Consider the following 15,136-nt stretch of genomic DNA (forward strand, 5'->3'; position numbering starts at 1 on the left):
ATGGACCGTGGTTACCTTATTAACATTTGAACGAGCCACAGCAACCTCCCTCCCCCCAAATTACGGACACCAGTATAGTCACCTTGAAACAATTTGGCCTAAAGAAAACAACATTTCATGGCAGGCAGCAGAAGTTCACACTCACTGAAACACAGTTTGTTTGCCATTGGTGTAAAATAATGGAGCTTTCTGCAGGCAGCAAAACAACAGTTTTATACATCTCCAGTAGTTGTAATCTTGCAACATTTGGTGATATGAATATCAATTTTGTTATTGAGCAGATGCTTTTGATTTTAAAGTTGAAAGGCATGACTGTTATTATGGGTGAGCACAGATTGTTCATCTGAAATTCTCTTCAATAAGCTGCTGTTGGCTGAATCCCTCTCACTTCCTTACCATCCCTGACGTCATCAGTGTCTTTATCTTCATCATGTCAAAAACCATTTTCCAATGCTGGCTTCATGCCCTAGTTGCAGAGCATAATAAAACCACAATCATATCAGACACTCTTTGTAGGGCTGTATTGCAGTAAGCAGCCAGACCTTGGTAAGTATCTGATAAGTTGGATCCTACGGTCTAATGCTTGATCAGGGCTCTTGTTATCTCAAGGATCTATTTGTAAAGGAATTCTGTAGCAAAGCGAGGACTGCTAAGATAATCTGTAAGCCAACATGCAAAGAATAGGGTTTACCTCCAAGTAGCTATCTGTCTGTTACTTTGCTTTGGAGAGAAAAGGGTTAGAATTAAATGTTCGACACAGTACAGAAGTGTCCTAGCAGGTTCCAAGGAAGAAGCCATGGACATGCATGATATGCTGCTGGTCATTCATCAATTGGAAATTGGAAACCTTTGCAATTTATGAATGGAAGTTGCTTTATGTGAAACCCAAAAGGTAACATGAGCGCAGTGGACTTGGCAATTAGTGTGACCCCAAGAGATCCATCTCACTGCTTCAGGGCATCCATGGAGTACGTTAATATGTTTGTTCTAATGCTGCGAATGCAAGTATAAACCTCAGTGATGCTGCTAAAAAGGTAGAGATAATGAAATGAGTAGGAAATGAACACAGATGTAATAGATGCATGAACAGCAAGGCACAATATTTGCATGAAAACAAAGCAGGAAATGAATTTGCTTTTATAACCTAAACACTAAAAATAAATCTTAATGTGGATTTTTTTTTCATTTTGTTTTGTATCCATTTTAATGTGACAATTTATTTTCAGTGATAGAGTAATGCTGTTCAATAATGAGAAAATATATGAGCATTCAATAAAAGCAAAAACAGAAAGTGCTGGGAAAGCTCAGCAGGTGTGACAGAATTTGCAGAGAGAGAAAACAGAATTAGCATTTCGAGTCTGTATGACTTTTCTTCAGAGCTTTCAATGTTGGTTTTCATGTGAATGAACTGAATGTTTTCAGACACTTCTGAACCTAAACAGACTGGTCCTGAAATGACAAATCCTAAATGAAGTTATAGTTTACAACTTACCTGCAAGACAAACATTTGCTTTTTTTGGAAAGAAAATATCAATGATCCAAGGGGAAGCAGTTCTAAACAAGTCACATATGTGCACATCACAAATGCATTAATTTGAAAGTTGCACATTGTCATTGCAAAACACATCAGTTTACAATAGAGATTTATGCTATCTGATGAAAGTGGAATATTCAGTGCACATCCCTTCCACATTAAAGTTCATATAAACTGTGTGATTTCAGTCCACCTTAATTAATCACTATCTTCAAAGCGAATGTAGAACAGTATGTACATCAGTTCTTGAAAATGTACTGATGTAAACGTTGCAGTCATTATGTCCATTTCATTTTCCTGCCAAACATCTTTTGAAACTGAACAGGTGCTTGGTTTTAACTTCCTTTTTCTCAATTATCAGTTCTTACTGATTTCCACTGACAAATTGATGGAATTATTTTGAATGTTGAGTTAGTAAAAACTGTTTTCCTAATAAATTTAAGTATAACATCTCATTGTTTTCTAATATATATAAAAAAAATTGGGTCCAGCAATGCAGACACATTGCATCAATTACATCAGTATGCGAACTGCATGCTACTGTGTTGTGCTGACTTCACAGTTGCAAGGCATGTTCATGTCACAATTCAGTTTTCAACAGGAAAAGAAAATGCAATGCGTAGTCATCTGAAGTTATAAGGCAAAGCCTGACTCAGGTTGCACACCAAGAAACTGGACTAAAACTAAGATTTCAACAGTTCCCCTCTATATAATCTTCAACAAGTTTTGTTATCCTTTCATTATAAAAAGTCACCACAGACCTTAATGACCATAGGCTGCTCTTCCTGCCAAAGAAGAGAACTGACTTGTGGTGGTTTAACCTGAGAATCATCACACCTCAGACAACGAACGAGGTTGAGAAGGTGGTGTCTTTCTGTGTCATGAACCAGCCATCCAGCCAACTAAGCTAAACTGACACCCAAGTGGCAGGTGAGTGGCTTTTTACTTTTCCAATAATGACCAGAAGTTAATTCTGTGTTTCACTTTTCTTAACAGAAAGGAAGATATGCACTCACATCAAATACAGACATGGTTGGTTTCCACTACACTATTTGGGTATTAGACCAAGAGAATTTTTACTTAACAATTTTTGTTGCTCTTTCTTGCTCAGCAAGGAAATGATGCTAGTGTAGGCAAATAGAATGCTTTGCATTTCAGACATCCAGAAATTTTTCATCTTCATCTCCTTTTATGTGGCAATCTGGCTGAACAGATTGCTGACACATTAAAGAACTCAGCCAATTTTCATTTAAACAAAACTAATGGAATGAAAATAGAATGGTTTCTATAATGAGTAGGTAATCTGTCATACTAGATTACAGTTCTGAAAATTGGGACAAAAATCCCACCCTTCCTAAGGTTGGGAACATATGAAATGTAAAGAAATCCAAAACTTGATTCTTTTGCCATGTCTTTCTGCTGAACCAAAAATGATGGCTGCTACAAGTCACATGACCACGGTATTGGCCCGTTGTTCAGAAAGCTGTGGCTAGGAGTTACAAGAACAAAATAATTCCTTCTCAATCTGTGGAACCTCACAGCTCATTGCACATGGTTTGTACAATCAATGACAACAGAGGAAGTGTATTATTTCTCCAACTTGAACTATCACAAAAGAGATGAAACTTAACATATGAGAAGAAATGACAATATCTATCTCAGCTCTTTCCTAAGGAGGAACAATAGAATTCTGGCCAGAAGCACAACAATTGATGTTGACCTACCATTAACCATTAATGGGCCATGTTACATTATCCAAATTTTTAAGTTTATTTATCATTGTCACAATTAGGCTTACATCAACACTACAATGAAGTTACTGTGAAAATCCCCTAGTTGCCACACTCCAGTGCCTGTTCAGGTACCTGGAGGGAGAATTTAGCATAGCCAATTCACCTAACCAGCAAGACTGTGGGAGAAAACCAGGTAACCCATGCAGATATGGTGAGAACATGCAGACTCCACACAGACAGTGGCCCCAGCTGGGAATCAAACAGGGGCACCTGGCACTGAGGCAGCAGTGCTAACCACTGTGCTGCCTCTGGCCTTTTGAACAGTTTTAACATTACATCCTTGGGCATCACATGCAATCTGTTATTTAATATACAAACCAGTGAACCCCATGAAGCAGAACTTCAGACAGAACAACAGCCTGCACCTGTTGGAAGCTGTCTTACCATCACCTGCAGAACCCAGTTTCTATGCATGTACTTCATTTTGTGGTATCAGTACCAACTGTAAAGCAAATTCTATAACTCCCATCTTCAGCGAGCTGAACTCAAATTCCTACGTCAAAGAATTCCTTATGGAACTTGGATTCATGAGAATCAGAAATATTAATTTCTGTGTTTCTAGTATTGTTACTGTCCATTATTCTAAAACTCCTTCTTCTATTCTCCACCCTCTTACTGTGTGTGTACGGGTGTTTGTGTGTGAGTAGTGAGTAGGAAGTTACGAACGCTCCTCTTATTGGTTTTGAATGTGGAATAATCTAACCTTCCGGATTAATCATAACATGAGTTTGCTGAATGTAAATTGGATCTCACACACCTTGGGTTTGGGGAAAACATACCATCGTACATTTTAAAAAGTAATTCAAAATACTTTCTGCTTACAGATAATTGATGAGAAGGAACAAGTGCAGTCTGCCTGTTTCTCTCCTATACTTAACACTTAAGTGTCAGTATCAAGCAATCCCAGATCAGGGAAACTAGCTAGCTCTGTATAAAACTCCCTCTGCTTTGTCCCAACAATGATCCTTAATCTCAGGTTTAATCTCAGACATGCATCTTCCACTGCGTCTTCCCACTCCCTTCCAAATTTTTCCAGATAAGCCAGAGGTGCTGCTTGCATTTACTTTCCATTGGAGGATTGTATTATTTTAATTTAGTTCCATATAAACATGCAAGCCAAATGTACTTTATGTAAATTAGTCCTAGCTATGTAACAGCAAAACACCAGCACTCTGCCCACTACTTCAGCTTGCTCAATTCCAAGAGAACTCCTGTACAAACCTCTGTGTCCCTGAATCTGAGATTTGGCAAGGACTGTTTAACCCATCTGTGTTTTGATACATTCAGATGACAGTATGCACTTAATATCTGGCAATATTACTCATGTTTGTGACTCATTTAAAAAGATTTGCAAAACACTTAAAGGTGATGGGTTTCTGCACCTGTCAGACTCTTGAGATAATAAGATCAATTTCTGATCAGTGCTCAGTTAGCTGCTCTGAGGCATGGTGGCAGTGAGGACCATAAAAAGGACACCACACTGACCAAAGACAAGTAGAATATGTCAGCTACTCATTATTAAGCAGTGCTCACAGTTGGAAACTGTATTTATGGTTACTAGGCAAGATCACAATCCTCCCTACTCCAAAAGCAATAGCCTGCTGATACTTTTTATCTGGACTCACATACAAAGACTGACCACAAATACCTTTGATACAGTGGGAAAATATAATAGCCAGAATCAGCATCTTCATATTAGGACTGGAGAAAACAAAAAAGATATCCCATTCAAACATTTCACAGCTGTGTATAGAATTTTCTGTAGTTTTTTTTCCCCCTGGAGGAAATATCTATATTTCAATTCAAGTCTTTATTTATTTAAAAAAAACATGTTTAATGCTTATAGAGTCTAAAAGTGTTCTGCAGGAATGTTACAGGATTAAGATAAAATTCAATTCTAAAACTTACTTCAACACAAAAGGTAAAAATTAGTTGAGTATTTAAACAGGTTTGACATAAACAAGTAACACAATTATGGGAAAATGAAAACCTTTAGAAGTATTATCTGAAAAGTTTGATTTATTAAATTAATAGATTTACTCTACCAAAGAAGTTAGGGGAAAATATCTCTGATTGTATAAGGAAAGGTTGCTGATGTTATTTCTCAAACACTTAATTCATTGCTTGCATTTTTTAATTTATTTGTGTTCATTGTTGTGCTGTACACATTCAAAATTAATCAGGAGTTACGGGGCAACATTTTTAGGTTTTTGAAAGCATACAGATACATTTGTACTATACAACTGATTCTTATTAGTCAACTTTCATTTCCAAGAACAGGGTCGGTATGCTGTTTTGGAATGAGTGATTATCTATAAAAAGTGGTGCAGTGCTTTTTTCTCCCCCCAAAAGTGTGCTGCACTTTGAAGTTGCCCTGACATCACCTTTTATGTCAAAAACAAAAAAAATTAAAATTATATTGTCTAAACCATGCTTTAGATTTGCATGGAAAATGCATAATAGCCAAATACAAATCTCACAATGGCTTCATTAAAAGTATCATTTGCCATTTACTTTTTCCTTGTCATTACGTACACAAGTAATTTTGCACTTTAAAAAGCCAAATGCTTATAAACCTCCAAACTACTCTACTTAATGTATTTAACATAAGCTGAACTTTAGATAGCCAGAAAAACAACCATCAAGCTTGAAGCATTAACTCTGTCTGCATGATGTGGACTTAGGTGAAGTAATTTTGACTTTGGCCAATGATGTAATGGATCATTCACCCATTATACATCTCCCCTGATTTTCAAAATGAAAATTAAGAGACGTATAAATGGGCAGTTGATCCAATATCACCCTTTTTACACAATCACCCAAAGTCAACATTATCACTGCGGTGTTTGCTTTTGAAGACCACTTAAACTAAAAGTTTGATTAAAATTTGTACCGAACACATTTTTCATGTCACCAAACCAAATTATAACCATCAAAACAAAATACTCTACAATTCTCAAATTGTTTTTAATTTGTCACATGAATTGTCAATATGGTTTTCACACATTGCTGTCACACTAATTGATAAATGGCTCAACACTTGGGGAGAAATTACAAAGCTGTTCTGTTATTGTGGGAATTTAAGATTTATTGCCTGTTTCAAATACAAATCTATGATCACAGGTTGCTGGAAATAGAAATAATGCATTGGCAAAACTGATTTTTTGGTGAATTGTGATTTCCCTATTGTTAGGTTAATAATTTGGGGGCATCTCTACATTGATGTCTGACCCGTTACCAATCTACACTGGGAATGATTACTCTCATCTAGTTTCAGGAACAAAGCCATCCATTTGTCATAACTGTCATGTCTTGCCTAAATGTAGACTTGCCTAAATGAAAAATGCAATCTCAGATAGAAGTGCCTCAATTGAATGGGGAAATTGGTCGTTCGGTGCCTATTTGAACAGCATGTCAGACCCCATATATTCTTGAGAATTTTTGGTGGAAGTAGCAGCGTGGGGCGATGCATAAACAAAAAATATGGGATAATCAAATTCTGATACACTGGCAATTTCGGAAGTCCTGCTGCAGATGTAACAGCAGTTTCACCACGCAATTACACAGTTGCTGAATAACACTACCTCGAGTTGCTGAGACATGCTATTAAAGAAGTTCCCCGAGAGTCAGAGAAGCTTACTGAACAGGAAGTATTGAAGTCTGCGAGCCTGTTGCCTTCATTTATACAATTACTGTATTGACTGTTCCGTGGCTGATTTTGATGTAATCACTAGTGCGGAACACAGGCACATTCTAAGATCAATACTTGCAATATATAACAAAATTGCTTTATCAGCTGCACAAACTATTGGCAAAATATTAAGAATGTTGCAGAGAAGAGTATTGTGAGCAAGAGTGAATTTCAAGATTATAAATTAATTAGATTAGTAATGATGGAAATGTTTATATGAAGAAACAAATTTCTGGCTTCAGTAATGACAAGTGTCTAAAAATGGAGATTTCTAATTGAAGCACTGATAACCATTCTCAGAATTCGTACACCTTTAATAATCTGACGTTCCTAGTAGTTATTTACTGTCTCTGATATGCGATGTGTCCATGGTATACACGTGGCGACATATTACTGCAACAAGAAGACGTTACCAAAATTGTAATTTTTTTTGGCTTTCTTCACCAACTAAGTGCTGCTTGCATTAAAACGTCCAGAACGCGGCAGATTCCGTCCCCGTTTTCCCATCTATCATCCCTTGCCCTTGAATTGACGAGTGTCAGGCATCATATTTCTGCGTAATACTTAAATGTATTAAAACATGTACTAGATGTAAAGCTACACTGCGGTTCATGTTAGCCTTCGTCGTAAACTGGATCGTAATTCCACTTAAAACTAGAGGTAAGCCCTTGATAATTACACGCTCTTTAATTTAAACACCAATTATGTACCTGCCACTTCATCCCAGATGCACAATTGAAAACTCTCGTGCCTTATTGTATATCATGCTGTAACTATCACAGCCACCACCGCCACTCCCCCCCACCAACCCCCCGCCGATCACCTTGACGATTTCCTTTTCATTTTGCATGCCATTTACTCGTTTCGCTCTGATTGTATTTTGATCATTGAAAGCCAACGTTCATGCTGAGGTTACCACGAATTTATTCTTTTGTTTTAATTTTTAAATTACAGAAACACGGATTCGGCTACGTTGTGACTGACCTGCATGTGCCCCTGGTACATCCTGAATGGGTTCTTCACTGCAGGCGAGCTGCACACTTGCTTTCTGTCTGGGAAGCAGCCGGCGCTGATATGTGCAGTTTCGGGCTCTCACAGGCTTTCTCTTCAGAGGTGACTGGGAAAGTGACGGGAACTGCCTGTCCGTGCTGCTGGGGCTGGCGCTGCGATTGAACCCGCCCCTCTCTCTCTTATCAGTCTCCGGTCCCTACCGCCTCCTTCTCACGTGCCAGGTCCGGGAACTGTGCGTACACCGTCACAATGTCACGGGAAAGTATCCCCGCCTGTCGGTCAGCAAAGTCGAGACCTCAGTGGCATTGCACACTAATGGGGACAGAGAGAGAAAACATGTCTAAGGCAGCAATTGCGGATGAGATCGCTCCACCTTTTTGATTTGTTTTATTATTGTCACACGTATTGGGATACGGTGAAAAGTACTGTTTCCTGCACGCTATACAGACAAAGCATACCGTGCATAGAGAAGGAAAGGAGAGGGTGCAGAATGTAATGTTACAGTCAAAGCTAGGGTGTAAAGAAAGATCAAGTTAAATATAAAGTGGGTCCATTCAAAAGGCAGCAGGGTGGCACAGTGATTAGCACTGCTGTCTCACAGTGCCGGAGTCCCAGGTTCAATTCTGGCTTCTGGTTGCTCTCAGTGTGGAGTTTGCACTCCCTGTCCCTGCATGGGTTTCCTCCGATAGTAGTCATGATGTGGGTATGCTGGCGTTGGACTGGCGTAAACACAGTAAAAAGTCTGACAAGGTGTAAGGATTCGCATTCTAATCAGTAATCTCTAAACTGTCTGTGCTTTATATGCTCTGTCTGAGGCCGGAACTCTCCATTCACCTGACAAAGGGACTAACCCGAAAGATTGTGAGTCTATTATCAAATAAATCGGTTGGACTAAAACCTGGTGTTGTCAGACTTTTTACTGGGTTTCCTCCCACAGTCCAAAGAAGTGCAAGTTAGGTGGATTGGCCATGCTAAATGCACCCTAGTGTCAGGGGGGATTAGCAGGGTAAATTGTGATCAGTACAGACTTGAAGGGCTGAATGGCCCCCTTCTGTACTGCAGGGATTCTATTCGGAACATTTGCTGGTAAAAGGGAAGAAGCTGGTCTTGAGTTGGTTGGTACTTTGACCTCAGACTTCACTGTGGCCAATTTCAATCATGAAATAAACCTGTCGGACTTTAACCTGGTGTTGTGAAACTTCTTACAATCTCAATCATGCAGCAAGTTGGCACTTTTCCCCCACTGTTGACCCTGGTGCATTGCACATTTTAGATAGAAAATACAAAAGTTGTTAGTTACATCCCAATGAAAATCTAAGTCTAATTGGACTTCCCATTCTTCCCATTCTTTAAGGGTCGCTGTGATTTTTAAAAGTACATTGTCACCAAATTAAGAAAGTTAAAGACAGCTTCATATAAGTACCTGTGACAATGGAACTCCATGCTGCAAAATAAATCAATCCACTGCCTAATTGGCTGCTGAAAATGTTGCATTGAAATAGATGCTCCTAGAGCACTAGAACTAGAGCAATACAACCTTTCCATTTGCAAGCTGTCCCCTATAATACATTAAAACATTTATGTATAGTGTGCATTTCCTATCCTTAAGCAATGCCTTGCTATTTCCATTACACAAGTATACCACACCAGAGTAACAGACCTACCTGAGCGAGATTTTAATTTACCATATACCTGTCCAAACAATGAGTGATCCCAGGTGTATGCTTGTAATATGGGGGATATATTGCCACAGTTAATTTTCTGGTCCTGGCTGTGCATGATGCAATAGATCCAGCCAGCAGACAATTGAGGGGGTCATCTGACCCGGCTGTCAGCCCCTCTACTGTGGCTATATTCATACCAGGGTGTCCCTGGTGAGGGAGCATGTGATGTCTGAGGGCATTATCGAGGTCTTCCGTGTTTGTTGAGCACCATAGGGACTGGGGTGTATGATCGATCCCTATAAATATATTTTAGTGTAATGTGTTAAGTTTCTTTTGTGCTTTTTTTTTATTTTGGGTGGTTCCCTTTTTTTGGGGCTGCCCTCCTTGCTTTATTCATTAGTTTGTTTAATTTAGTTCAATTGATTTACCAAAAGGAATGCTGTGCATGATACCTAATCTCCAGCATACTCACGACAATTTGGCAGAATGGAAGTATTGGCCAATTGCCCCAGCTTTCCTTCCTCATGATCCATCATTCCAATCACAGCAGCACATATCACTGAAGCTCCTTCTGCTGCTATTCGCATACTCTACACCCATTTTCACCCTCACAATTATTTCTCGCATTTTCCAACATCTGTGCTAACTATACATCAGCAACACCATTCTATCCTGACGGGTGCATCTCTCCTGCTTTTCACCAAGCCCTACACAGACAAGCACATGCTGACACATACACACACAAACACACTTCCATTCTTACAAGGTAAGCTGAAAATGGCAGCAAATGGGCCATCAAAGCATCAATGCCCTATCCCCATTCTTTTTGAAGACAATGGAGAGGCAAGTAATGTTCATGTCAAACAAATGACAGGCAATGACCATCACCATTAAGAGACACTCCAACTATCACCCCTTAACAGTCAATGGTGTTACCACCACTGAATCTGCCACTGTCAACATTCTTGGGGTTACCATCGACCAGAATCTCAATTGGACTTGTCATATAAAAACAGTGGCTACAAGTGCAGGTCAAAGACTAGGAATAATGTGGGGAGTAACTCACCTCCTGACTCCACGAAGCCTGTCCACCATCTACAAGGCATAAGTCAGGAGTATGTTGAAATACTCCCCACTTGCTCAGATTGGTGTAGCTCCAACAACCATCGAAGATTGATACCATCCAGGACAAAGCAGCCCACTTAATTGGCATGATATCCACAAGCATCCACTTCCTCCACCATGAATGCTCAATAGCAGCAATATGTACTATCTACAAGATGCGCTGCAGCAATTCACCAAAGATCCATAGACAGCTCTTCTAAACCCACAACCACTTCCATCTAGAAGGACAAGGATAGCAGATACATGGGATCACAACCACCTGCAAGTTCCCCTCCAAGCCACTCAGTGTTCTGACTTGAAAATATATCACCATTCCTTCACAGTTGCTTGGTCAAAATCCTGGAATTCCTTCCCTAATGGATTGTGGGTCAACCCACAATACATGAACTGCAGCAATTCAAGAAGGCAGCTCGCCATCACCTTCTCAAGGGCAACTAGGGATGGGCAAACAATGCTGGCCAGTCGGTGACGTCCGTGTCCCACAAATTAGTTTAAAAAATGGAGATGGTGGGCATGGTGCATGACTAAAGCATTGCAAGTGGAGAGACTGGGGGATCTGCTCTGCAGAGTGTTTAGCTAACTTAAACTTTTTTACTCTATTCATGGAAATCTCTTGAACGTACCAGCTAAGTACTGGTAGTGGAGGTAGTGTTGTGTACCAGCTAGAAGGGCCTGCATCAGATTTACTGAACACAAGTGCATAGGAGTAAAGTCAGATGGTTAGGAAAGCCAGAAACTAACTTTTTGGAGAGTGAACTCACATCCTGGAGCAAAAGGGCAGATGGAGGTTCCAACTTGTAGAAGGCCATCAAAAGCTGTGTGTAACCAGGTTCTCACCACATTGGACTATGTGACTTTTGCACAAAGTTAGAGATCATGGAGGAGCCTAATGCTAACTTGAATGGGATAACTAAGAAGGGCATGGAAAGGATACTGTCAATCATAGAATATTAGGTCAGCTTTGTTGACACTAACGTGATGGAACTTCTGATGACAACTGATTTTTACCTTGACTGGGTTTCAAAATCTCCATCAATTTTTACAGTGTAGAAGAAAGCATGGATAGGAGCTTCCAATGCACCTCATCCCTGCTGTATCCTATTCTCAACAAAACAGTGGGAGTGCTCAGATGCAGCCCCCTGACAGTGATATAGGCATCATAACATAGGCATATGCTGTTCTCAATCAAAATGATAACATGCCTGGTTCCTACTTCATGCTGGTGCCAGACGGCTAGCTGGTCCAGATTGTCACAACTCAACATGGAAATATCCTCTTCTGATTAACACAGTTTGCTTTCAACACTAATCCTTTACCACCTTCTCCTCCATCTTCAAATAATATTCCTCCAGTCCAGGACCCATCCTAAAACATCAATTTATTACCTCTCTTTTGCTCCATATGACAAAAACTATAATGTTTGCCTGATTCAACAAATCAATTCCAAATAAGTCTACAATGAATGACAGCACAGTGGTTGTCACTGGACTCTTAATCCAGAGGCCTGGACTAATGATCTGGAGACTAAAGTTTGAATCCCGTCATAGCAGCTGGGGAATTTAAATTTGGTTAATAGTTTTCATAAAAAATCTGCATTATAAATTTAGAAAGAACATCTGTCTTCTTTCCCTGATCTGGCCTATTTGTGACTTCTGACTCATGGCAATGTGATTGATCTTAACTGCCTTCTGAAATGGCTTAGCAAGACACTCAAGAGCAGTTAAGGATGGGCAACAAATGTTGGCCTTGCTATCAACACCAATAACATGTAAATAAATTTTAAAAAACCTCACCTGTATGACTTTAATCTCCAAGAGTAACAAATGTTGTAAATGAAGTACAAAGTGAAGACGAGCTAAACAACTCTTTCCAAGCATGGTGCTGCCCTGAGTTGGTTACATGTGCCAATCTAGGGCTTCTCCAAGTACAATGTGATGCCCAGTATAACCTGATCTGTTTTGCTGCACATTACTTTCAAAAGATCATGGAACCGATCTTACAAAGCTGAGACAAAGCAGATTCAAAATACAACTGGGCAGGGGCATCTGAGTGTCTTTGCTCATGAATCGCAGAAAATCGGTATGCAGGTGCATGCAGCATGTAATAAAAAGGGCAAATGGGCTGTTGGCATTTATTGCAAAAGGACTGGAGTATAACAGTAGAGAAGTGTTGTTGCAATTGTATAGGGTGTTGGTGAGACCACATTTGGAGTATTATGTCCAGTTTTGGTCTCCTTATTTGAGGAAGAATGTGTTGCATTGGAGATAGTTCAGAGGGAGTTCACGAAGTTGATCCTGGGGATAAAAATCTTGACGTATGAGGAGAGATTAAACAGTTTGGACTCATACTTGCTGGAGTTTAGAAAGATGAGAGGAGATCTGACTGAGGTATATAAAATACTAAGATGGATTGGTAAAGTAAATGTGGACTAAATGTTTCCCCTTCTGGGCAATCTAGAACAAGAGGTCATAAGCATGGGTTGAGAGGCAGTAGATTTAAAACTGGAATGAGAGGAACTACTTCACATAGAGTGTGGTAAATTTGTGGAACTTGCTGCTCCATAACACAGTGAAGAATGAAACAATAAATGGTTTCAAGGAGATAGTATTTTTATGATCAAAATTTTTGTTAAAAGGATATTGGAAACAGGTAGGGAATGGATCTGAGACCAGGAAGTGATCAGCCATGATCTGATTGAATGGTGAAGGAGGTTCAAAGGCCTGAATTGCCTATTCCTGCTCCTAATTCCTATGTTCTTATGTTGTTCCATGGTGGGGAGATAATGCTGACTGCACCTCTGTAGTTTTTCCTGGATAGCTTGGTCTCACTGCTGTGGTAAAGGAACAAGGGAGGAGTTCCAGCCAATGCTGCTGTCCTGAGAGATAGCAGTATTAGTCTGGCAAACTCGAGCCATTGTCATTCCACTGGGACCTGCATCTGGGTCCCCTCAAGTCTTTTAGATGGCTGATCTGATTGTAGCTTTCAGTTTCAGAAAGCTCTAACAGGCTACAACATACTTTGTGGCTGCCACAATCTGAGAATTATTAGGAAGGATGCTGTTTATTCTCAATTATTTTCACCAGCGCTGCAGTCTGTGCTTCCGAGGAGGCGAAGACTAGTAATTGAGAAATATGTGCCTGGTAGCAATGGGAGCACTGAAGTAAGAGATGTAGTGGCATTAGTTTGTTAAAATGAAAGAAGGGATGTTAGGGCTGTGCATGCAAATAATTGGTGTTAGGTTCAAAAGGTGGTCAGTGTTTTAAGATTTTGCAGTAGTGTCCTTTAACCAGTGTGTATGTGAAATTTCAGTTGTATGGCTGTTACATTTAATTGGCAAAGAATTTGTTGATGTTTCGGATCACTAATGAAAAGAAGAGAGAGTGATCTTGTGTTACCTTATTGCCCAGGCATGTCACTGAACATTGTGTGGTACAAGTCTGCATTACTGGGAAGAGTTGGGGGTCAGTGGCAGTACCACTTCCCTCCACATAGCATAAGTGATATTCTTTGTAGGTTTCCTGCTATGCCTTTCCACTGCTGCATTTCATTCAGGTGGGTTTGCAGATCTATTTCTGAAAGAAAAAACAACATCTTTTCCTCTACTCTGCACCATGTTCTAACTTCTCATGTGGCTGTCTGTGCCAAGTTGTCCGATGTTAGACATTCCAGAAAGCTAATGCAGAAAACAATCATGAGACAAAGTGGTGAAGAAGGCATTTGTCATGCTTGGCTTCATCGGTCAGAACATTGAATACAGGAGTTGGAATGTCTTGTTGAAGTTGTACAAGACACTGGTAAGCCCACACTTGGAATATTGTGTGCAATTCTGGTCATTCTATTATAGAAAGGATATTATTAAACTAGAAAGAGTGCAGAAAAGATTTACTAGGATATTACTGGAACTTGATGGATTGAGTTATAAGGAGAAACTGAATAGACTGGGAATTTTTTCTCTGGAGCATAGGAGGCTGAGGGGTGATCTTATAGAGATTTATAAAATACTGATGGGCACAGGTCAGCTAGGCAGTCAATATCATTTCCCAAAGGTAAGGGAGTCTAAAACTAGAGGGCGTAGGCTTAAGGTGAGAGGGCAGAGATACAAAAGTGTCCAGAGGGGCAATTTTTTCACAGAAGGTGGTGAGTGTCTGGAACAAGCTCTCAGAGGTAGTAGTAGAGGTGTGTACAATGTTGTCTTTTAAAAAACATTTAGATAGTTAGATGCTTACGATGCACATAGAGGGATATGGGCCAAATGCGGGCAATTGGAATTAGCTTAAGGGTTTTAAAAGAAAGGGCAGCATGGACAAGTTGGGCTGAA

At 39.8% G+C, this 15,136-nt stretch overlaps 1 protein-coding gene across 3 annotated transcripts in view; it reads right to left on the bottom strand.

Annotated features, from left to right (window-relative positions):
- pex5la (peroxisomal biogenesis factor 5-like a) overlaps nt 1-8,170 on the bottom strand; it is a 185,769-nt gene extending 177,599 nt beyond the window's left edge. For all 3 annotated transcript variants that reach the window (XM_080185633.1, XM_080185632.1, XM_080185634.1), the window contains exon 1: nt 8,003-8,170. In XM_080185633.1, the coding sequence (XP_080041759.1) occupies nt 8,003-8,023 (21 nt within the window). In that variant the 5' untranslated portion in view covers nt 8,024-8,170. The remainder of the gene's footprint in view (nt 1-8,002) is intronic.
- Nucleotides 8,171-15,136: the final 6,966 nt, after the last annotated feature.

Source organism: Carcharhinus amblyrhynchos, chromosome 3 (assembly GCF_965287045.1).
Source record: "Carcharhinus amblyrhynchos chromosome 3, sCarAmb.v2.hapA, whole genome shotgun sequence".
Classification (NCBI taxonomy): Eukaryota; Metazoa; Chordata; class Chondrichthyes; order Carcharhiniformes; family Carcharhinidae; genus Carcharhinus; species Carcharhinus amblyrhynchos.